This window comes from Betta splendens, chromosome 1 (assembly GCF_900634795.4).
Source record: "Betta splendens chromosome 1, fBetSpl5.4, whole genome shotgun sequence".
Classification (NCBI taxonomy): domain Eukaryota; kingdom Metazoa; phylum Chordata; class Actinopteri; order Anabantiformes; family Osphronemidae; genus Betta; species Betta splendens.
In genome coordinates, this window is record NC_040881.3 from 12,704,262 (window position 1) to 12,729,192 (window position 24,931).

The window sequence follows — 24,931 nt, forward strand, 5'->3', positions numbered from 1 at the left end:
CTCGCGCTCCCTGCGCACGCTCTCATCTCCTCCAGCAGGAATAGATCGTCCTGCTCCGCCGCTGCAGCCGGACTCTGTCAGGAGCGGCATGTGTGCGAACTGAGAGCCGGAGAGGAACGCAACTTGCGCTGGCGGAAGGGAGAGGACGGCAGAAATAAGCACTTGAAGGCAGCTCTCTACAAGGTAAAACGCCGTCCGAGCAGCAGACGGAGACGGGGGGTGCGCGAGCGAGCGATCGAGCGAGAGAGCGCGCGCGAGCGAGCGCGTGTGCGTCTTTACCGTACGGGACAGGAAGGATGCTGAAGAGGCTGTGGAAGATGCGGATGCGGATGCAGTGCATTGTGCGTAGCCGCTGTCACAGTGAGCGCGCGGGCACAAACACAGTAACGGAGAACACGTTGTACCGCTGTTGTGTCGAAATGCTGCAGCGCACCGGCGGCCGCGGCTTCGCACGGAGGCTGCAGGCGAGGAGAAAGTGATGCTGCCGCAGACGGCGAGCGGAGCGGACGGAGGGGAACCAGGAAACGGCTTAGAGACGCGCAGCTCGCGCGAATAGAAAGGATCCGCGGACGAAACGGCAAGTTTCGGGCGGTGCAGCAAGTTTTCCGGAGGATTCCGCTCCCGCGTGACCGAGAACGCAAACAATCCGAAAGTGTCCTCACCTGATTTCAAACCGGATTTATATGAAAGTCGTGTAAAAACCTTTCATTAAACATACAGTATATCTAGCACAAAACAGGTCTGTAAAGATACAGCACTACAGACTAAAGAGCCGAATTACAACTAACCCAGGTTTTATAAACCCAGTAACCTGAGTGATATAATGATGCCAGATTTAATGCAAACATCAGAATGAGAGCTATAGCTGCAGTTTAAGGTCTCAAAGGAAAGCGTAGCATCCCATTTGTCTTGTCATGTGATGCTTGCAGAGAGTGTGAGGTAATGCTGTCTGTGGCTGACACACAGTCAACTACGCTCCCCTTGGGTCATCTTTGACCCTGTCTTTGTTCCACCTGGGTTTAGCAGCTCAAGACTGCACAAGCTGCCGTGTGGTTGTAAATCAAGGGCGCAGGTGCCTTGACCAGCGGAAGCCACACTAACCCAGTTTAACCATTGGATTTGCTCCTTGGAAAAGATTTGATCGCAGGGAGGGGCCGTTGAAGAGGTGGAAAGACTCCTGTCGTAGCCGGGTGTTTTTTTTCCCGCTAGCCGCAAGAAGCTTCATCCTCCTCCTCCTCCTCATCCTCCTCCCCCATCCCGTCAAACTCCTGTATATGAAGTGAAACTGCATGTCCGACCGGCGCTATTCGTGCACTCACGGCTTGTGCGTTGTGTCCCCCGGCTGCAGGTCTGTCCCTGATAACGTGACCAGTGAGGAAAGAAAACACAGAACTGCTTCATCATGAATTTTGTAATGAAAGCTGCGCTGGGAGGTGAGTAGTCCGCCGGGCTGGACGTTGATTTAACAGCACTGCAGTGTGAAGCCGTTAGCGGGGCGTGCAGCAGCACAGTGCTAGTACAGGCTGCTTACAGAACGGGTGCGAAGGTCTGTCCTGCACCAAACTACTGACTGGTAAATGTCCTGTGATGCTATGTTTGAAAAAAAAAACCTTCCTAATGCCACAAGCAAGATTATAGAAACTGCTTCAACAATTTCTGTTGTGAAAATGTTCTCATTTTATGTAATGTCATTTGTAAGTGCAGACAAGGTTAAGTGTGTCCTTCTCAGGACAACAGCAGCAGACGAAGCATGAGTCCCCGCTTTTAAATCATCGGGTTAAGAATACACTACTGTGCCCTTTGAAGCCAACTGTTGGCACTTTTAACGCAGACTAACATTTTTTTCCACAAGCCTTTTGTGCTTTGAAGTCATCAGGTATTATCCTTTAGAATGTGATCTGAGCTATCATTTGGCCCCTAATTAGTCTTCATTTAAGCCCTGTAATTCATCCTCGTCAGCCGTAGTGTCACGGGGAAATGCAGGAGAGAGGGCTAATAGTTATATTGCAGCCGCCGTGCACAGACACACGCAGACACACGCAGACACACGCAGACACACACAGACACACGCAGACACACGCAGACACACACAGACACACACAGACACACACAGACACACAGACACACACAGACACACAGACACACACACACACGCAGACACACGCAGACACACGCAGACACACACAGACACACACACACACACAGACACACAGACACACACACACACACACACACACACACACACACACACACACGGTGGTCAGCTGTGACTGATGCTGAGCCGTCCAGGTTACAGAGGAGTTAGGTGGTTACAGTTGGGTGTGGAGTTGTAGCAGAGCCCTGACTCCTCATTGGGATGCAGTGGATGAAAGCGCTGCCTCGTTCTCCACAGCTGCTGTGACTTGCTCTGCGCTATGAATTCTTAAATCAGCTGCACTGCACTGGATGCTGACTTTACTCCACATAAGTTGCCTGCAGACTGTGGGAATAGATTTCCCAGTGTGGGTGTTTGTCTTTGTGCGTACGTGTCTGTACCTTGGCTGTGCTGGAGAGTACAGAACAGTGTGTGTGTGTGTGTGTGTGTGTGTGTGTGTGTGCGCGTGTGTGTGCGTGTGTGTGTGTGTGTGTGTGTGTGTGTGTGTGTGTACTGCATCTTCAGGCCGGATAAATTATGGAGGCTACACAGGATTTCTTCAGGGTATAGATGTGCATAATTGATAAAGGTGCAGATTGAAAGTAGATTAAAGAAAGAGAAAGTATATTATTAAAGTAGAAGTATTTGTTTAAACCCATTGATACCGATGCCTTTCAGGGTGAACATATTGCCATCCACTTTTTTACAGACTGGGACACAGTGACCTCTTTCTACAAAAAACGTGTCTGCAAATATGCTGATAGTGCGCTGGTTCACTGAAGCTTCACCATTAGGGGGAAGAAATCAGATAATGAACAAACCACTTAGTCAGCTGAGCCATCAATCCGACAGATGGAGCCTGTCAATAAATCAATACGAAAATAATTAATCAATTAGGCTGCATGTCGGTCCTGTGTCACCATCCTCTGCCTCTTGTGTTGTGACAGTAGTATTAAATAAAAACAGCCAGTCCTGCTCTAATGAGCTCACAGACTTCCAACGCTCTAGCAGCATATTGATGGCAGCGGTTGAGCCATTCATCACTTTGGTTCAGACAACTGATCAAATTAACTAGGGAGATTCTACAAAGGCATTTTACTCTAGTGCCACCATGAGGATGACATTTGTGGACGACGTCACCCGCTAGGGTCATGTCATGTCAGCCACATGTATTTCTAAAAAAGTCTACAAAAGTAACCTAGATAAGAAGCTAATAATATAGTCTTTTATAAATAAAGATAATTTATTAATCATATGACACTTGTTTTTAATTCATAAGAACCTGGACTTATCTGTACTTTTTAAGAAAAAATATGTTCATTTATTAATATTTATTAATTTATACTTTATTCTAAATCTTAGAAAACTACACAGGACATTTGCATACCATTATACAACACGTGTCAAGATGGCCGACTGTGCTCCTAAGAGTGTTTATGGCCCAAGGAGAACCACAAAGTTAGGGCAAATAAATAACTTTTAATAAGCTCCTAAAACAATATAAAGCAGAAAAACAAAAAAACAACAACTCCCAAACAAAAACAAGAACCAAACCTACAACTCCAAAGGAAACCCTGAACATGGAGGGGCAGGGCTTAAACATGGCACTATAGCAAGCACAGCTATAAAGCAGAGTATGGCAAACAGCAGGGGACAGGAGTCCATAGAACAGGGTTTACGAGGCTTGAATAGCAGCCAAGGGGAGGAACAGTGAAGATGTGCAGCATTGGTTTAATTTGGTTTGGTGCATGAAATGGTGAGCAGACAAACTGGCCTAAATCATAAGTGAGAGATGTCAATTATGACAGGAGAGAGACTGGACCCTGATCCTGACAACAAACTCTTCCTTTAAAAGGTAAATTATGACATGATTGAATAGATGGACATTTGTAAATCTCATAAACACAACATAACATGTACCCAACTACAGGATAAGTCTATAAGAGAAGTGTATTAATAATAATGACAGCAGAAAACACCAGAACAAAGCAGAGCGACTAATCCAGCACAGAGAAAACACAAATCACACACAGAGTTTTATTATATTGAGGTGATTTTCCAGCCTCTTGTCTTTTCCACTGTGTCATTGTTTAGCGCTTGTGGATTTTCTGTCATGTCATGGGGTGTTTCTGCTGAGTGTCTTAGATGACGGGAGGCGAGGGAGGGACGCTACCAGTGCATTAACTAATCCTCTGAGGCTTCTTTGGTTACAGCTAGCTGGGAGAAGAGAGAACAACTGGGATGAGTCAGCACCAAATCAATGTTGTGCTTTCCTGCAGGAGCCATGCTTGGTCCGGAGCTTTGCACTGGGCTGAACTGTGTTGTTGTGATGTCACAGTGGGACGACTCAAGAGTTTCTCCTCATTCAATTTGTGCAAAGTCAGCATTTAATGTCTCATGTTTTGTTGATTTGGCCTTGGTCAAAACTGGTTATTTGAGTTTATCTAAATGTTAGAGCTTTGTCATCATGTATGAGTCATGCCCATGCATCATGCGTTTTAGGCTCTAAAAGTAATAAAGCAAAAATGACATTCAAACCCCAAGTCAGAAATACGTAGGTTAGGTATAGTAGGATGTGATCAGACTTACATAAGCAGCTAACGGTGGCGTCTATACTGGGCCAGTACTATACTGAGCTTTTTGGCATGCTTTTTTACATATTGCCACATACTTGCTGCCAAGCTGTTCTATAACAATATGGCAGCTACTACTGTTCAAAGAAACACATTTCCTGCTCCTTTCAACCTTGTGCTTGTTTTTTTAAGCACATTGACTTTGTCATTTTAAAAGTATATATGAATAGTTATCAAAACCTTATTATTTTATAAAAATGACACACCTTCGTCGTGAATTGATGGCTTTTGCTTTTTGCTTTAGTTCTGACTCTACTTGTCCCAACTACTAAATCTATGCAGGTCTGTGAAAGGCTGGTAGACATTAAACGCAGACATGGAGCTCGGTCAAGGTGGATGCCAGTGGGAGTAAAGCCACTGGTGCAGCCAGTAAATCAGTGGTTAAGGCAAATGACTAATTTAAAAACATTCACTTTAGATTTATGTTTCATTAATGAATGTGCACTTTGCCAAAGTGTGAATAAGTGAGCAGCATTATAGAGCTTTTAGCAAACTTTAATTACATTTAAATATTGATTTGAGCAGCCATTAAATGTATATGTATTCAAAAACCTATATGCAAAGATGTGCCATAATAACTGTAGCTTCTATTACTACTGTATGTAGGACGATCATTCGTACTAAAAGTAAAGTAAAAACAGAACATGGTTCGTTTTTAATCTTCAGTATTTTAGGCCACACTGACAAAAGAACAGAGCAAATAATTGTCTGTGTTTATTTCATTTTGCAAAACGATTCAGAGGCAGTGAAGCCACCTACAAAATCATTTTCATTATCCACAAAAATACAATTTATATAGAGAATTAATGTTTATCTATAGTCTATCCCTCAAGACCTTCCTGCTAATTGACACATTTAAAATATGTGACCTAGTGAACATGCTGTACTACAGCGCTTGGATAATTTAAAAAATGACTGTACACAGAGATAAAATATGTATATAAGCTGAAACTGTAGGCGAGCACCATTTTATTAATGAATGTGACCGCAAGAGGATTCTAGTAAAGGTGTCACAGAGCTGTGGGATTCGAGACAAGATAAAAGAGAAGACATGCAAATGTGAAATGTTCTTTTCTTACCCTGAGTCCTGAAAGTGCAGATAACCACGCTTACAGGGTAATATGATTGGCTGTGGGAACGAGGTCTCTATTGCATGATTGGAGAGACACACATTCACATTCAGCCCTTTAACTCTCAAACTCAGTTTGAGAGAGAGAGGGGAGGTAATGTTTTTACAGTCGATGTCATCAAGAACATGCGTAGACTGGGTGTGGAAGACGAGCCGCTCCATTCCACATGATGGGCAAATTATAAACAGTATTAAAAGTGCTGATGTCCCACTGGTGGAGCCAAGTTACAGTTACAGTCAACAAAGTCTCCAGCAGCAGCTTAATATCACGACAGGCAACTGTAATAGCAAGCATTTCATGGTCGCTAGCAGGCTAACACTTTAATGATACTGTACGTATCATGCTATTAGCTGTAGTGTTTGTGGATTATGACCCAAACCCCATAACTACTGGTCCTCAGTCAATCAGGCCACTTACTGGCATCTTCCACCCACTCAGTGATACAGTGCAGCATCTGCTATGTGCACCGGATAATGTCCTGGCATGAAGAGGGGATCTGTCTCAACTCGCTTACACCATTAGCGTTCGCAAAAAGGTCAAAAGGCCTATTGGAAGCTTGGCTTTAAATATAGACACACACGCTCTAAAGACACTCACCTTAGAAATAGGCACCAAAGCTCATCTTCACACAGAGTGGTGCTTTCAAAGCCTCATATGGAGTCATCAAACAACACCGCTCACAGTGCAGAGACACTGCACTTGCCTCAAAACCAGTCGAAGGCTAGTTTCTGCCTTATTAGTGTGTTTTGCAGCATTTTCGGCTACTGTAATTTCATCACAACTCGCACGTGAAGGAGCAGGAGCAGGCCTGGAGCACAGCAGCCTCCCTCCATGCAACCTGCTGCCGAGGCGGTACAAGAAGATCGTACTGGATTTAAGACAGTGACACGGGCATGACAAGTTGTTGCCAAAAAATAACAACCAAAACCCGGGAAGGCGCCTGTGAAGCAGGCTCTGACTAAAATAGGCCTCCCTGACAGACGCGGGATGTCAGGAGGCTGAGGGAGAGCCTGCAGCTGTGGCAAAACAACAGCTCCACTGGCAGAAAGTGGTTCACAAAATTAGTTTGTCAATGTAAAACTTTGAAATGTGGAAATGACTCAAACAACAAGTACAAGCTTCCAATTGTGAGACAGACTAAACGTCCTAAACGCGAGTAAAGCGTCAACACTTCAGGGACATTTACGCCGACTCAGCGCCACCAGTGAGTGAACAAAGAAGCTGAGGAGCACGTTCTCCTTCAACGGTTTCTCGCCTGCCACGTTTTTTTTTTTTTCATCTTTTAAATAATCTGCGTTGAGACAATGCTTTCTGTCCTGAAGGCCAAACTTGGATCTTTCCGCTCATCCGCTTTTCCCACCACTCGCCGGATTTCGAGCGGGATTTGCTTGAGAACCCTGAGTGGGAAAAGAGCAGATAAGTGGCGTTTATCTGATGCTGTCAGAAGCTGAAGCACTGGGAGAGTTAACTATGGGTAGTCTTCTTTCCTGCCTTCCCTTAAGACGTTGGACTCAACAAAGCAAAGAGTTTTCAGAAGGAGAGGGATTAGACAGATGACATCTTTTATCTAAGCAGCGGCACAAGTCCCAAGTATTAGGGAAAAGAATGGAGTGACTTCATCTGTTTCATCAAAGTAAGAGGGAGATGAATTTGGTCAAGTTGCTATAATATTATGAATTGTCTGATTTCATTTCATTAGTATACTTCTTTTATTCCCAGGTATGACTTTGTAGTGTTTATTTTGGGTGTAACCGCTACGATTTCACTGGCTTTTAAGGGTTTCTCTGCCTCGTGTTGACTCATCTTGTGAAGTGGATTATATAAAACACATAAAATGAAGCTAAAGGTCAAACTGTCAACTTTCCATTACAGGCTTTTATTAACCTATATATTAAATGTCATTTTGAAAAACTGCCGCGACTCTATAGGGCATGCAGGGCCAACGTGTGGAGACACTACTGTATAATCGAAAACACTCAAACATGACTCAACTCACAGTTTAGCTGATGCCTCACAGCTTAATGGAATTATTCTGGTTTAAAAGGACGCCGCTGTAGCAGTACGTGACTCACAAAGCAGGAGCCGGGATCACTGCTCAATATAACTCAGGGCTTTGTCTCCAGGATCTTCTGATTTTACATTTTCAACAAAGAAAAATGCAAATGTGCTGAAACCAGACCGGCTTTGTTTTGGTTTGTGCATCTGCATGATGTTCTGGTTCAGAAATCATATGACAATGAGGCTTAACTGGTTGTGAGCTATAAGCTGATCTTGAATCCTGCTTGCACTGTATCAGATCAACTCTTGCCTACATCGGCATTAATATGAATACTAATGAAAACATGGGGCACTTTTTTAATTCATCACATTTTGTGGAAGCTGATTGCTTCGCTGACTAAATGAGTAGAGCAAGCTTGTACCAGTATATGTACCAGAGCCTTAATTGGTCCAATTATAATACATGTTGCAGCGTTTGCAAAAATCAAATGGCAGGAGGTAAACTTTCATCTAGCAACACAATTAGGACAAAATTGAGTGTAAAGATGGACGCACACTGGATTTGGGGGGTGGGGGGTGAATGTTGTACTGCAATTTGTCTCTCTTCTCCTAGTCATTCATTCTCACGCATACTTTATCATGACAGGACACACACATGCAAAGTCAGTGTATCTAAATCAGCCTCTTTCACTATAGACAGCAGTGTGACGGCTTTGTTCCCTTTTTCTCCTTGACTGCTGGATCTCAGCCTTTTGCTGCAGTTCATTCTTATTATGCTGATGAGTCAAAAACACTAATGATAGCGGGGACAGCTGCAGACTGAAGGGTACTCTGTCTCTCTTTGTCGTCCTCGCTCATGTTAGTCTCGTGTTGATTTTCCTCATCGCTCTCCACTCCTCCATTTATACCTAATTCCGTCTCTAGCTCCTTTTCCCTCTCTTGACTTCGTCATTGCTCTTTCCTCGTCTCCGTCCTCTCATCTGTCACATTCTCTCCCCCTCCTCCTGGTTCCACAGAAACTGCTGGGTAATCCCACTAACTGGAACAGCTCAGCTAATTGGACCCTATAGTTTCTGACAGATTCTCTCCCTCTCCTCATGCTCTCCTTGTTTTCCTAAGCGTGTCCTCTTTTCTGCAGTATACTGTATCCTTCTGTTTTTGTTTTTACTGCAGTCTTTGCCAAATCTTTCAGACCACTGCCTCCTCTCTCCACTGTGCTCTTCACTTATGATGCTTGGTGACAGCTCTCCCTCTTTTTCTCTTATTCTTGTCTTCAGCACTCATCGTTTTCAGCCTAGGTATCATGAGGCATTATTTTATGGGATGTATAACTTCTGCAGGTCACCAAGTCGGTCTGTGTAAGACATACAGTATTAAAGGATTTGTGTCTGGTGGTGCAAGAGACAAGCTCCAATCCATAGCTTATACTCTCTCACACCAGTCTCAGTCCTTTACAGTTCTTGCACCATGCCGATTAAACAGAAGCTTGATGTGAATCTGCTTTTCTGTCAGCATATTTCAGTGTGTGTGACAGCTCCTCTATCACAGCAGTGAGGACAATCAAAGCATGAAAACAATTCTACTTTGTGTTGTTGTTTTTTAAACGTATTAGGCTTTGGGCTGAAGAAAAACAGAAAATGGACTTTTCAACAGTCACCAGGGATGTTTAGTCTAATGGTTGTTAATACAGTGGTTTGTTTGTGGAGTTATAGATTTTAGGTTAGAATTTTCTATAAGAGCTATATAGAATACTTTAAATGTTTAATAAAATAAAAATATATCATGCTCATATTTGCCCAAAAGTATATAAGCCATGTAAATATTTATCCCAGGTTTAATGACTGGTAATAGAATCATAAAGACAACTGAATGGTTTTTTACATTGAGAAGTAAATCAACATCTATAGACTGTAGAAACATAAAAATAACACGTTCAATCAGTATTTGACACAGTTTAGGAGAAGTGACACTCTGGTGCTTGAGAGTCTTTTTTATGCCATTTCACCTTCCAAATGAATAATTAAACGTGATCCAGGTAAACAGCAGCAGATGGAAAATCAAGCAGGACTATGGTTGGTGAGGAGCTAGCGAAAAAAATGGACTTTCAGAAAACATCCTTTCAAATCATATTTTACTTTTCCACAATTTAACAAAGAAATTGCATAGAAAACAAAAGGAATGGAAAGCAGAAGACGACATGTTGATTACTCAGAGGGGATATTTGAGCAGCCTCTGAAAGCAGCGAGTCTTCCATCTGGAGGAGAATTCTGATGCTAAAGCATTGTTTGCTATTTCTACAGCCTAAACCAAAAATAAATCTTTCCCAACCTGGACTCAGTGCTGAAGATCCCGTGGGAACCAAAAAGGCAAACTTCCATTTTTTCTGGGGACGTTCCTCTGTGGTGCTATTGGATCCACATTCATGACGTCCTTGAAAGGGTCTTAAAAAAGTTATATTTAGATATGACGTACTTGATTAAAATTGGACTACTGGGGGAAAAACTCAAGTCATTATTTGTTGTTTGTAAAGAATACTGATTTATATAATATGTTCCTCACTTGTTTTTATAACTATTTAACATAGAAAACTACTAAGAAGTGAAGTCATCCATAAATGTCATATTATCTATTGTTTGATTTATAAATCTGTAAACAGAAAAAAATTGATTCCTTATAGTCGTTATCATAAAATGTGATATGATGTTGTTCTAATGTTGGACTCTTCTTCGTTTCTCAGGAGGTCCTCCAGATGTGGGCAAAATGCTGGGAGGGGAGGAAAAGGAGGAGGACCCTGATGCCGCGAAAAAAGAGGAGGAGCGACAGGAGGCGCTGAGGCAGCAGGAGGAGGAGAGGAAGGCCAAGTACGCCAAGATGGAGGCGGAGAGGGAGATGATGAGACAAGGCATCAGGGACAAGGTATACTGACCATGATATTGACCCTCACAGGATCGACGTAGGTCAGGCTGTCATTGGTAGGAAAACAGCCACCAGCGCTTCTGAAGGCTTCTGCATCACAGCAAGATTATTCTTAGAGCCCGTCTTTGAAAGAATTTGCTTTCATTCTATTTTTGTTTGCTTTTATGCTATTTTTAAGTTTCGCATGAGCCAGTGACAGAGGGTTTGTTATAAATGACTACTGTAGAAGGCAAAGCACCGCTGATTGGCCAGAACTTGTGTGTCAGCATAAAGCAGAACATACACAGCGGACATTTTCCCTTCTATTGCGCGTAGCGAGCGCTTTACCTGGACGGCAGGTTCAGTCAGTGCCAGTTCCTGTTCCGACAATATTTGCTCTTCTCATTACGCCTGTCGGAGTGTGATGATCGCTGCGGTGCAGCCGCGGCGTGACAGGCAGTCTGTAGGTGGGGCAGGTCTGAGGGGAATAGTGGGAATCAGCGGGATGAAAAGCGGGACTCCTCCCCTGGCTCCTCATCTTCTGCTGATCCTCGCAGTTCTCCCAGAGGAGGACAGAGAGAGGAGTGAATCCACACAGACCCAGAAATGACCAAAAAAAGAAACCGCCGTGAAATAGTATGAGTAGGAATCTAACAGAAATGTAAAAGATGAGCAGCAATGCTTCTAAACTGTGCACCACAAACCGAGTGTTCACTAGTATAACTAGACTCAATAACCTCAGCTCACCATTGTTCTTGCTGATTTTATCTACCAAGAGTGAGTCGAGTCAGTTGTTTCTTATTGCAGTTCCACTTTCACCTCTAACATGTGTTTGACCCCCAGTATGGCATAAAAAAGCGCGAGGAGGCCGAGGCTGAGGCGGCTGCCGCCGCCGAGGAGCCCGCCGCCGGCAGCCTGACCCGACCCAAGAAGGCCGTGCCTGCCGGCTGTGGCGACGAGGAGGAGGAGGAGAGCATCATGGACCAAGTGATGAAGTACCTGCCAGGCCCGCTGCAGGACATGCTAAAGAAGTAGAGGAGCTAGCTCACGCTAGCGCTGACTAGCTTGGTTTATAGGCTGCATTCACGTGATTGGCTAAAATCTGTTATTTCCCCTCAATTCATGTGTAAATTCTTTAAATGAAGCTAAAATGGGGCATGTGGAAGCATCAAGGTGGGGAAAGTGATCCAGCCAGCAGTGTGAGTTGCAGCCGTTAGACTAAGCTGAGCCGAGCAAGTGGCCGTGTGAAGGTTAGCTTGATCGCCGCTAATGATGAAGCTAACAGGTGCAGAGGGCCACAATGTTAGATGGTTCATCCTTCTTGTCTGAGAAGTTTTAAACTCCTTTTTCTCTCCTCTGCAGAGCTGCAAAGCCGTCTCGCAGCACTAAAAAGAATAACCTTGTACACCACGCTGTTACTCGATTTGTACATAAATGAATACATAACAAGCCTCACGATGGGCAAACAATCATAAAGTATTATATAAAATTACTATGCTGTGTACGTCTAAAATAGAAAAATATCTGATAACTTGATAAGCCATACTTTAAAAAGGAAATCGAAACACTTGTGTGCTTCTAAGCTAACGTTTTGTGTTTGACCTTGTCCACGATTTATGTACAACCTTTGCACAGTGTTACACATTCTCTGTAAAACCTGTTGTGTATCTGCCCACAGTCAGCGCACTGTACCTTGTCCATGTAGATTCTACGACCCTGTTTGCTGTGTCTCCTTTGTGTTGCATGCCATTTGTCTGGACTAATTTGTTGTGTGAATATGTACAACCTCACGCCCTTTGACCCTCTCCTTTATCATGCAAAAAATACTAAGGCAATAACTCCTGAGTTTGAGTGTCTTTTCACAACCATATCAATATAAGCATTAGTGGTGTTAGGAATAAAAGTGATAGGTAAGCCTCCAGGCGGTTTCATTTACAGATCTACAGGGTTGCTCCTTCCGTTGTTGTTCTATCAAAGGGTGACCACGTAGACATCCAAACAGCCAGAACCTTAAGCTTTCAGCCATAAAACCAGATCTTACAGCATATATACGACTACAGGCAGGATTTACTACTTAGACAGAGAAAATTCAACTGTATGAATAAATAAAATTATGTACTTGTGTGTTTTTTTAACTATTACAGGTAGTGTGAAGATTTAAGATTGGAGATTCGGGAGAAAACGATCAGCCTCCATTAACACAGAGTGAAGTAAATGCTGCAGTTTGGCTGCTGATTGATTTACTCAGCAAAACAAAGGCGACGTGAAAATTTTCCCGTTTGGGTTTTGGAGTTAAGATTTAAGAATGAGCCACTGAGGGTGATGTGGATATGCCATAAAGCAATAAAGGATTATTATGTATGTTTTTGCCTGAGATTCAATAAAAACCTGTTCACAGACATTAATAATGTGTTCTCATATTTTTCTTGATTTTCTTGACTTCAAACAGGACATGCATGAACACAGCCAACAGGCCTAAACTTTAGTCTGGCTGTTATGTGGTCATTTGAGTCAATAAGAAAATGAGATTAATCACACAAAAGGCACAAAAATACATTTTGATATAGTGTATTTTTTTATTCAATTTCATTTTACAATGACTATGATTTTTAGAGGGGCCTGCTTTAAAAAGGTACTCACACCACTGATACACTGATTATTTTTTAAGATGGTGATTTAATGCCCTCTTGTGGCAAAGAAAAATATTATATATTATACTATAAATGTACAAAAAAAAGCATTTAGCGATAGAGGGGTAACTCCACACGGGCCTTGGAATCGAACCAAGGGCCTTTATGCAGTGTTAACTGTTCTTATCTGAATTTAAGCATAAATATTATTTTATATTATAGTTTTATGTTTTGCTAATTAAAGTCGAAAGGTAGGCTCTAATGGAAAACGTGTATTTAAAATATAGTATAGGACCAGTATAGGACCAGAATAACAATGTAAATGGTGTACAACTTACCTTACCTCTATGTTGTTGTATGCTGGTGGTTATTCCAATTAGCCACTAGGTGTCACTGTTTCCTCCGTATTCTACACCTCCAGGTAAAACGTCCAACACAGTGTCAGTATTTCAAGCTTTATTTGCTTCATAAACAACGATTCAACGAAAAAAGGTGAAATCTCAAACAAAACACTAACATATCAGAGAACACCAGACAGATCAGGACACACAAAGACTGAGTGGCAGGACCAAAGTTCTCCAGCATCTAGTTGCTCCTCCTTTAACAAATGTTTACATCCATAATTACCATGACGATCACACATGGCGCTGATGGGAAAGAAACAAAGCAGTGACACTGTGTGAACATCCCATCTTTCCAACCCTTAGATCTGACACATATCAGACACAGCAACTCACTTTCATGAAGGAGGGATAAAAGGATCAGTGACTGCTGGTTTGCTCCTTTTCCTAAAAAATTGAATCCAGATACCTTTTATTCCGAGCCAGGAAAAAGTGCAGCTCATGTCCTGTGATTTATCCTGTAGAGGGAAATTCTAGCTCCAACTGCTGGATAGAGAGCAGCAGCTAAGCCCACTTGTTTTCTCTGCGCTTTAATCTTCAAAGTTCCTGCTGCGAGAACGTGCATTCGGCCAACGGAGATGGCAACAAGGACATAAACTTACTGTACACACAGACCAATGATGAGAACATCTCTGTGAACTGAATGGATCAATCCAGGGTCAGAGTGTGAGTTAAGACCTGTTACAGCTGAACGCTCGTAAGAAGCGGAGTGAAGCTTCAAATGGTCAGTTAACATGTCCTCAATAAACATAAACGTGTTCTCTGACGACTGTAAAGACATTAGAGGTTTTATGTGTTTGAAAATCCATTACAGAAGTACTCCACACCTGGATTGAGGCATCAATGTGTCTATATAGTCAACAGTACTAACAATTCCATGTTAAAGCACACTTTGAAAAACAAACACAAACAACCAACAAGCCAGACTGCTGTTGAAAGCTAAAGAGAAACCCATTCAATCACTTGTAGGTTTTAAGGCAATTTTTTTGATTCTTACAATCTTTAGAAACTACTCATCTACAGTAGCAGCCGGTTAAAAGAGTGTACATTCATTTTTACCCTGTTCAGCATAGCCAATCCAAATTAAATCAAGTATGAATGGATTTGACTCTTTCAACAGTTTGCTATAATAAATATATTTTGGATTTAGCGACTAATCTCCCAGTAGCCATGTTTAAAAATATGTCCATTACTAAAGATTCTATAAAACTGACAGACTTGGATGTTTAGTTCTCAGTCACGATCCTCAATCTCCACTGCCCTGTTGCTCTACTTACAGCTGCTAATTTGGATCTGATCAGTTCATTAGAAGCTGGATGAGGGCAGTGGTGCTTGAGGACTGGCTTTGTTTACACAGAAAAGGAAAAATACTGTTTTGTCAGATTTTCACAACCAGGTCAAAATCTGATTTCAAAGTTTTTCTCCGAGGTATTAATTTCTGTCTGTTTTTATTAAATATGTCTTTAGCTTTGGTGTTTAGTAGAAAATACACTGGAGCAACAACCTTTAATCAAAGCCAGATCTCCAGCTTCGCTCATGGTTTCTAGACACGTTAGAACCTCATCAAAGCTTGATTGTTTCATACTGATAATATTGTCCAAGTCTAGAACCCAAGTTGATAAACACATGAAAATAGCCTCCGTTTAACTTTTAAAGACACAGCCAATCAGTCCCTCTGAATGCTAAGGTATCCAGTGAAAAAGAGCCTAGAGCCCGACATACAGTAGATATAAAGGACACGGTGCTTTGGGCCGTCGGAGGGTTCGAGGCTGGAGAAGGTTTCATCCACATGACTGGGGTCCAAGACACAGAGAGGACTGAAGATAGCTCTCTGGCTTCTACACATTCGTCCGGCACTTGGGGAAGATGGGTCCTCCCTCAAGCCTTCTCTTTCTTACTGTGGTTGGAAAGGAGACAAAGAGAAAAGGCAAGTAAAAAGGTTGAAATGATACGAGGAGAAGAGGAATGGAGGCAGAGAAAAACAAAACCTTAAATAAAAAAAAACAGAAACCCAAATCAGTGTCATGATTTAGTTAAAAAAAGCTTTGAATTTGAAGAAAGACAAACAATCGAGGAAACGATAAAAGTTGAAAACAGTAAAAGGTTCAGCAACTGCCCTTTAAGACACATCTGTGTGGTTTTGTGTGTTACTTTCAAACAGGAAACATTAACAAAAGCCATACAGATGCTCCGGCTCTGCCTGGTAGAGGTGATCCATCCATGCTCAGGAGCTCCAGGGCAGTTGCCTGTAGCTCGACTGCTTGGTAATCCATCTCTGGATTAAAGCGGTGTAAAACAGAGGAAGCTGAACAGGCAAAATACCACAACAGAGACCAGATGCAGCCACAGAGAAGAAGGCCAAGGAGAAATGTAAAGTGGGGCGTTGTAGGTATTCTAGCCAAACCAAAGCAGCCGAAGTGGAAGGAGGCTTCAGTGGCCATTTGTTGCAGAAGCATCAAGTTTAAGCCACAATTTAGGTTTCTTTCTGTGATGAGAAGAAATTTCTTTGATAATTAAAATTTTAATTCTTATATTTTGTTATTTTAAAACTACTGGAAAAAAATATTTAGGCAACAGAGACTGAGAAGCAACAATAACTACATCTTGCGAATGTTTGGAGTAGCCTCAGGACCAAAAGCAGGCAGGTGTGGAGAAGCAACAGAGACTCTCAGAGGAGCAAGACAGGATGGAGGTGGACTAGAAAGGAGCCCGGAGCAGGGGCAGAGGGTGCTTCTGCTGTTTTTACTTCGCTTTGGACTTGAACTTCTTCCCGAAGGCCCTCTCCAGCTCAGGCACAGACAAAGTGAAGGTGATGGAGCCGTCAGACTCTGACCTGACGACCCGGGCTTAAAAATGATCAAGGAGGGAAACGTTATGCCAAGTTATGACGCGTTAGATTAGAACATAAAGATAAAACAGCCCACAAGGTTTCATTTGGAACATTGGTCTGTGTACAATACTAATGCAATAAGACCAGCGTATAGTTTATGTGTATGACATGGAGCAGCTACATTGTTGAGAGCGCAGGTCATTTATCAGCAATGATCACTACGTGGGAAAAGCCTTCCTCCTCTCTTCATTTCGTGCTCTCTCATCCTTTCTTAGTGCTGGTGTCATGGCTTAGGAAGGCACTGTTTTGACTGGCTGAGGCCTCCTGGCTGTAGTACAGAGCCAGGGGCCGATGACCTCACTGTTTCTTCTAGTAGAGTCTGAGTCAAGTAGATATAGTGCTGATAAAGTGTCAGCGGCGAACCAACGCAGCGGTCGCCATGACAACCCAGGCGTGGAGAACCCACCCAGGTCGTTGTTGTTCATCATGGCGTTGGAGCCTCTGAGGCGCGGGCCCTGCTGGGTGAAGTGGTAGCCAAACTTCAGCAGCGTGGTGTTTTTCTCCAGCATGCTGGCGATCTCCATCTCCACCTTGTTGCCCAACGGCTGGCTCTGGAGGTTGGAAACACAGACAAGGATGTATCCATCGCCACGGCAACAATGGATCCATCAGAGTAGCCCAGCAGCGGAAAGGACAAGACTAAGGTGGCAGAGAAAAGTGTGTGGCTCATACTGTAAAGCTACAGAGTAATCTAGGTGCATTAGGCTGAAGTGGCCACGGAGGTCTGTATACACCACCTGCCACACACGCCCACACACACATTTTTGTTCATGGTGTGTAATGTGTTCCTGGTACGGCTGCACAGGAAGAGGGATGTGGTACCTGATTGTCTATCTTGAGCTCCTGTAGCGTGGTGTTGTACTGGAGCGCCTCGATGAGGGCCAGGACTCCCGTCCCCGTGATGAAGTTGGACTCGATGTTGAGGCTCTTCAGCGTCGTGTTCACCCTCAGCATCTCCGCCAGGGCCTGAGGACACAGGCAGCGCAGACACGTCTGGGTCGTTGCGTCCAAGGAGACACTCCCACGGTTAGTCTGTGTAGCAGTAGAACGGCTGCGACTTACAAAGGCCACGGGGTCGTTGCTTCGGGTTCCGACGATGCTGAACCGCTCCACCACGGTGTTCTTCATCAGAGTCTCAGCGTAGGCCTTGAGAGTCGGGATGGGGATGTTCTGTGCACAGAGAGGAGCTCCTCTGTGTTACACATAACAATGAACAGATGTGTGATATAAACCTTGCCTGAGCTTCACACACACCGCGTCTCTACCTTGATGTTGTTGAGGTTGACCTCAACCAGGTCGGGATCATTCCTCTTCACCCTGAGCAGCGTTTCCTCTACGTCGGTGGAGTTGGGCTCCTCATCGGGGACTGGTTTATACTGGGTGCACTGGATCACGCCTGCAACAATACAGAATGGCACTCGCTGACCACTTCATTGGAGACGGCACAGTGGAATGTGACACAGCAGCTTGACACAGCGGTGATAGGGTTCACTGCTGTTTTTGTGGCGCAGTAAACTGAAGTAAAAGAAGACCTGGATACATGTGTGTAACTGAAAACAAGGGCAAAGGTCAACAAGCGTTTGTATGCAACATTCTGATTATCAGCTTTGGAACAAGGTGTTTGAAGGGTTAATAGCTTTTTTTATGAGCACCGGTCATATTTGGCTGTGAGTGTGTTGGCCCCTCTCTCTCTCTCTCTGTTTAGAGCTCCAGGAGAATCTATAGGATGAGCCCCAGTGCCCAGGATAAACACAGATTCATTAACGAGTGGCGAGGGATTCATTCAAGTCATTGCATTCTTTCCAACTGTATAAAGTAGGAGAAACAGATGAATCGTGTGGTTGTTCCAAGAAGCTCTATGACAGGTTATCTTGTGAATCTGTGAGCGCAGTCTTTATTTACTTATTTAGTTTGAAGGTTTTCAACTATATTTGTGTGTGGATGGAAAAAAAAGAAGACATTTTTATCGTTGCAAAATCAAGCAACATTCAGCTCGTATGAGATCATTTGACTGAATTACAATCCAAGTCTACTCCTTTCAACATTTTTCCCTACTGAGGTGATATTTCCACTAAATGCAGTAAAATGATCTGCATCAGTTTTAGAGCACTTTAACTCAGTGCGCCCACATGTTTGTGTTACAGTCAAATGAAGACAACGCACATACGCACATGGGTTATTTCTCCAAATAAAGATTCGTGGTAACGTGTAAATAATGTGGCCAACACCTGGAGTGTGTGTGTGTGTGTGTGTGTGTGTGTGTGTGTGTGTGTGTGTGTGTGTGTGTGTGTGTGTGTGTGTGTCTTACGCACTGTTGAGGCCTTGCTTGTTGACTATGGTGCTGCTGGCCAGTGCTTCATAATACTGCTGGTTACTCATCAGGGTGTGCATGCCCAGGATGGCTGGGAGGCAAGGAGACGAGAAAAGATGGAGATCAGGTCAAGGTCATGAATGGATGGGTGAGGACAGAAAGAGGCGCTGGAGCAGCAGAAAATATGGTTTACTTCACCGGGACTTGATTCATCAAAATATATTTGAAAGGTAAATGAGCCCCCCGCCCGCTGACCTGCAGCGCATAAACAGTTTATACAAATGTTGTTAGTCATAGACATGTCACGGCAACAGACGGATGGCGCATGCAGCTAAAACAATAGACTCCTCCTGTGCTATGGATGCATGGTCACGCACATACATTAGGCTGCGAGAGGAGCCTGTTTAACATTCGCTGACAACGCGACACCGCACCATGCGAACGCCTGTGCACATGCGCGTGCCCGATACCCTGGGTGGCGTTGGGCTAGTGAACAGAGACATCCAGCGGGGGTGGAGGAGACGTGGGAGAGACTGATGGAGAGATGAAGGGTAAGATGGGGGAGAGGGAGAGGTGTTAGGAGAAGATGGCCGGTGTGAGGAGAGGGGGAAACAGATGAAGAGCAACCATCACACAACTGCTTTTTAGTATAATAAATACTGTGGGCTAGTGTGTGTGTGTGTGTGTGTGTGTGTGTGTGTGTGTGTGTGTGTGTGTGTGTGTTACCTGCAATATCACACAGTTCAGCATCAGTAGCACTTGCCAGGGCTTCTTCTAGCTCCGGCTCCAGAGTCACGCTCTCTATGATGGGGTCCACCCTCTTCTTAGGGACCCAAGCTTTGCCTGTGGTGCATGTGAGTAGATTTAATACAATAGTCATTAGTCATAGCCATTGTCGTTGGTTACATGCATTATTTTACAGGTTCCTCCCGTATTTAAACATATCGTGCCTCGTTCCACTGAAGACACGAGTTGAGATGCAAAGACACCAGGAAGTTCACTATGCTTTGTTTGACCTGCTCATTTGAGCACAAGGATGTTTGTATCTTGAGCAAACATCAACAACTTAATATCAAAAATAATTATACTGGACACTTGGCAAATGCTTCATAAAGATGAAACCAATTGCATTTCTGGATAACTGGAACTAAGTTACTTATGTTTGTAATGTTTTTGACAAACATTTGTGTCAATTGAAGTGAATGTGACCTGGGTTCAGGCTTCTAACCAGCTTTCCCATTTAACCACTGAGTCATCGGAGGCTCCTCAGGTTTCAGCCACACATTTCTCAGCCCGTTAACAGACCTGTGTCCAAGGAGCGGTCACTCCCAGGCCAACGTAAAGCCTCACTACAGTGAGAAGCCCTCGCAAAAAAACCCTCCATGTTGCTTCAAACAGGAAGTAGAAACTTTAAATAGAGTCTGATGAAAGCAGAGTTTTTGTAGGGGCGGGCTCCTACCTCTCTTCTCCCCTGTGAACGGGACCAGATCTTCCTTGTCAGGGTGTTCCTTGGCCTGTTTCTCCAGATGGGCCAGGAGGTTGTCTCTCTGGAACGTTCCTGTGGGAGCTTTCTTAGTCTGGTCCTTTTGCCGCATCCCAGCTGGCAACAGCGCATTCTGGAGAAGTAGAAAGTGAACGGCTCTGTGTAAAACGTTCTAACTACTACAGCCGTCCGCCGTGATACACACGATAGCAATGTGGATGTATTGTAGATGGTTGCTATGGTTACGGTCATCCTTTTTCAACCCAACACAAAACTCAAACGACACCCAGAGCTCCGCTGCCTCAGAGTTATTTTCAACCTACAGCAACGTGTCACACGAGGCTCTTGAACCCGCTACTTATAGCTCCGTATCTTATCGGCTGGCTCAGCAGCGCCTTCCTTCATCACACACTCTGATCACACTCTGATTCATCCTCCTAGAGCCACCGAAGCAACAAAAGCATTCATAAGACACACCAGAAGGCTTTCACATGATCTATTTATTCCAATAAGAGTCTGAGACCTATTGTGTTATTTAGTAAAGCCAGGACTAAATCACAGCATCACTCGTCCAGGCTTTTATCAGCTGTAGATAACAGGCCTCTGACGCCGTCCTAGCTTATTTTTACCAGCATCAGCTTCTTGTCTTTCCCTTCACTCTGTCGTACTTACAGTATTTCACCACCTCCCACACTCGACCTGTCGCTCTCTCACCAGAGTCTGTGGTGAGTCTGAAGCAGGTGACGTAGCAGACGTAAACAAGCAGGCGGCAGCGATCAAGTGCCTGACAGATGCAGCACCGCGTGTACCGAACGCAAGAGGTTCTGTCCAGCCAGCACGGTGTGCCGTGCGTTTCGCCCGGCAGCTTTACTGGAACTGATGAACTGGTGTGGGAGGCTTTGCTGGGAAGGATACAGGGGGGTTCAAAGCAAGGGGCCTTCACTTGTTGTGTAACACGGTACCCTCATAAAAAGCCAGCACGAACGCACTGCAGCTCACTGTTTACGTCATGGAGTCCCTGCGGTCCCTCAGCACTGACACACACACAGTAAATGATACCCTTCCAGTCATCCCCTTGGCATTGAGGGGGACTCCAGTCCCTTTCTTAGTGGTTAGACATTCATCAGAAAGCTATTACGGCTGCTGTCACCACCTTAACTTACGATGCCCCCACTGAAGGCACCACAGTGGCTATGAATTTGAAAAAACACGTCTGAATTTTACAATTTCTATCCAACGGTCTAATTTCTCAATCACAAACACATCACAACTTGCTGAATCACGGCCTATAAGAGAAACTGAATCAACCCAAACCAGTGCAGCAACACTAACTGCACGTCACGTGACTGATAACAGCTGACACGCTTTTCATTCTGATCCTTGATCTTGACCCATCAAACACCAACGACCTCACAGACGTTACACAGATCACTTACATCCGGATCCAGCTCTTCTAGTTCGTCCTCCAACCGCTGCAGCTCCTCATCTGTCAGCTTCTTCAGCAGCTCGTCTTCGTCTACGTCCCTGTACTTCTCCATCTCCTTCCTCAGCGTCGACATGTTGAACAGCACACCTGGAAATAAGGAGTCTGACTTAAACTGTGAATCGCATCTATTGTGCATTTCATTTTTATAGGATAAGTTACAGTATAGCAGAAGCATTGTCTGTCTGATGGGATATTCTTTTTCTTATGTTATTATTATTATTGATATTATGTTATTATTACCTTAATAACCCCTTCACAGGAAAATTCTAAATGTAGGATCCTGCAATAAAAACTGAGAGGAAATAAATATTATATATAACTGTGCAGTAGCAGCATAGATAAAGTAGCTTCTTTTCTTATGTGACTCACCTTGTGACCCCAGATACCCCAGGTAAAGTAACAGCACGGGCAGCCGAGTGCCTACAGATCTCCTGGAAACGCAGAGAGACGACAGATTAATAGCTTTTAATTTCTTAACAGATTGTCGCGTTTGTCTTTAACTCTGACGGTGGGAGGAGGCCAGTCCTTTGTACGGTGCAGGTAAACGTGTCAGACAGTAAAACAAAAACAGCTCCTCCTGCCCTGCAGTTGGAAGGACTTCCATTTAACAAACCACACCTGCACTGCCTCTATTTACCACCTCGTGTCCCTCCACTATCAATAAGACTTTCCCACAGTGCTACGTCCCACAGCCACAGACCTGCAGCTCTGGTTCACGTCTGACAGCACTCTGCAGCAGAGTACAAAAGTCAGCCTCGGATAAGCAAAATATCTGGTCCGGAAACGTGTTTTCGCCGCGCTTTCTCCGTCAGCTGGCAGCCAGCAGCGCCTGCAGACCTGTTTTCTCCTCTCCAACGCTCTACATGGTCAAACGAGCGGAGTGCTGCTGATGGATGAGCTGCAGACAAACGTTAGTAGGTCACAGAAGCGAGCGCGCTGCGTGCAGGATTAATAATCTGGGTTTGAAAGGCGTTGGTGCTGATGGGTCTCCCCATCACAGCACTAAGAATACCTCAACTGAACCTCCATCAAAAGGCTGAGGCCGCACTCAAATTAGGCAGAAACATTTAAGGTGAAAAAACAACTAAAGTGTAAGAAATTCTGCAGCCAAGCAGCACAAATGCAGTTTTATCTGATCTCAAGTATGTCAGCAAGTGTGTTTGGTCTAACCCGCGAAACGCTCGGGTCAAGCGTGCCGTTCTTTCGTTCTGCTTTCGCTAAGCTCCATGACAAGACAAGTTTCCAAAACCCAAGATGAAGAACTGGGCCGGACTCCAAATAACGCTGCAGGTCCGCTGGAGGACGCCAACCTGCTCTGATGACATCAAACAGAGCTGAGGCTCTCAGAGCAGCAGCAGAAAAGCAAGCAGGGAAAGCAGAGCCAGAACCAACACTGGACCCGACCCAGCTGACAGGGACAGGTCTGAATTATCACAATTTAAAAATCCATTTTCCACCTTTTGCTTTACATAATCCCTTAGTTTGAAATGTGAACTGTGCAATGTTTTCAACTACATAAACATCTCTGCAGCACATCAGTATATAGGTCTTACAAAGACAACTTCCTGTAGAATGTCCTCAACCTAAACGGCAGGTAAACACTTAAAATGTTATGTAGTAGTAACATAAAAGTACATTTTTAATTTACACAAAGTTAAAAACGGACTATTATGGGATACAATGCAGTTTAAAAATACCAGCCTAGTTTCTACTGACTCTCCGTCAGACAGGGACGCGGCGCCGCATGCGCTAGAGTTGCACAGGACTCTGAAATGGCCCCGCAGCAAACAGCTGAGACACAGGTGCCCCTGGAATGAGCCGCAGCCTGCGTGACAGAACCCACGGCCGCTATGGGGAACATTTAATTTTAGAACTGAAACAAGACGAATAAAATAATCTATTAATTTATTCCAGTCTATTACATCAACTTGATTTCAACCATTTTACAGTAACTGAGGGAGAACAACAGGGAGAGTCATGATGACGGCATGTGTTCTTTTCTTGAGGGCAGCGAGCCAATAAGTGACAGTCTGTGTCCTTAGCTCCCACTTCAGGGACCACGGCGTCGTAGATCAGGGTTTGTATAACACTAGCTCAGGCCATGTGTGAATTCTGCAGAGGTCAAAATGTCTGTGCCGATTACGGCTGCACTCGAATGGAAAACGCGCTCATGAAAGTTGATGCAAGTTTCATGCAATGGCACCAGCGCAACAAAGAGTCCGAGCAACGTGAAGACGCAGCTGTTAGCGGATCCAGAAATAACCGACACAGTGAACAAGTCGACGGCCAGAACTTGGCCTCTGTATTAAAGATGAGAAACAAATGCCTGTCATAACTTCATAAATGCAGTAACAAGGACGAATAACGCAAACTGTGCATTTACAGCATCCGGTTCTCGTTGCGCCCAATTCCCTCCAGCTCTTTTCTAAACTTTCACCTACACGGCGCAGCTCGGCTACTTTGCCTGTTTTACAGGCTGCGCGGCGATTTTTGCATTTATTTCCGTACCTCCTCCTGCGCTATTTATAGCCGGACGGTCCCGCCGGTGACAGCAGCGAATACTTTGCCCAGATATGGCGTCCTTCGGAGCCGCCTGGAGTCGCGCCGCTAGCGCGAGCCGGGGATCCGCCGCAGACTGCGCTACACCGACGCGTCCATCGCCCGCACACGAGTCCGGATTCAGCAGGTTCCGCCGAGCTCGCACCGAAGTTCGCTCCTCCCGTCCTCGCTGGTCTTTCGGCCGCTTCGCTGCGGCTCAATCTCATCTCCCGCAAAGGGCAAACTAAACTTACGGGGAGAGATCCTCCTCCTCCTCCTCGTCCACCTCCGCCCCCCACACGGCTGCCCTGTCACTCCAGTGATGTCACCAAGTGGACCCGGGTCCCTGATCATCTGCTCCAGCAAACACTGGATTTAAATTCTCAAGAATTTGTTTAACCC

The 24,931-nt window shown here is 44.4% G+C and overlaps 2 protein-coding genes across 4 annotated transcripts; one reads left to right on the forward strand and one right to left on the reverse strand.

Annotated features, from left to right (window-relative positions):
* On the forward strand, nt 1-13,198 carry cplx2a (complexin 2a). 2 transcript variants are annotated; one of them, XM_029152695.3, is made up of 4 exons: nt 1-183; nt 1,349-1,433; nt 10,633-10,811; nt 11,634-13,198. In XM_029152695.3, exons 2-4 carry the CDS (start codon nt 1,403-1,405, stop codon nt 11,823-11,825), a joined length of 402 nt encoding a protein of 133 aa, XP_029008528.1. In that variant the 5' UTR covers nt 1-183; nt 1,349-1,402; the 3' UTR covers nt 11,826-13,198. The 2 variants fall into 2 exon arrangements, with proteins under 2 accessions (XP_029008528.1, XP_055366327.1); XM_055510352.1 differs by lacking the exon at nt 1-183 and adding an exon at nt 558-577.
* A 663-nt stretch (nt 13,199-13,861) lies between these two features.
* Nucleotides 13,862-24,831, reverse strand: tmod1 (tropomodulin 1). 2 transcript variants are annotated; one of them, XM_029164309.3, is made up of 13 exons: nt 24,500-24,831; nt 22,361-22,422; nt 22,232-22,283; nt 21,942-22,078; nt 20,482-20,638; nt 19,749-19,865; nt 19,024-19,113; nt 17,977-18,107; nt 17,774-17,881; nt 17,534-17,677; nt 17,118-17,262; nt 16,568-16,667; nt 13,862-15,718 (listed from the first exon to the last, which is right to left on the reverse strand). In XM_029164309.3, the coding sequence occupies exons 4-13, from the start codon at nt 22,062-22,064 to the stop codon at nt 15,700-15,702; spliced, it is 1,134 nt and encodes a 377-aa protein (XP_029020142.1). In that variant the 5' UTR covers nt 22,065-22,078; nt 22,232-22,283; nt 22,361-22,422; nt 24,500-24,831; the 3' UTR covers nt 13,862-15,699. The 2 variants fall into 2 exon arrangements, with proteins under 2 accessions (XP_029020142.1, XP_029020143.1); XM_029164310.3 differs by lacking the exon at nt 16,568-16,667 and having other exon boundaries at nt 24,500-24,830.
* Nucleotides 24,832-24,931: the final 100 nt, after the last annotated feature.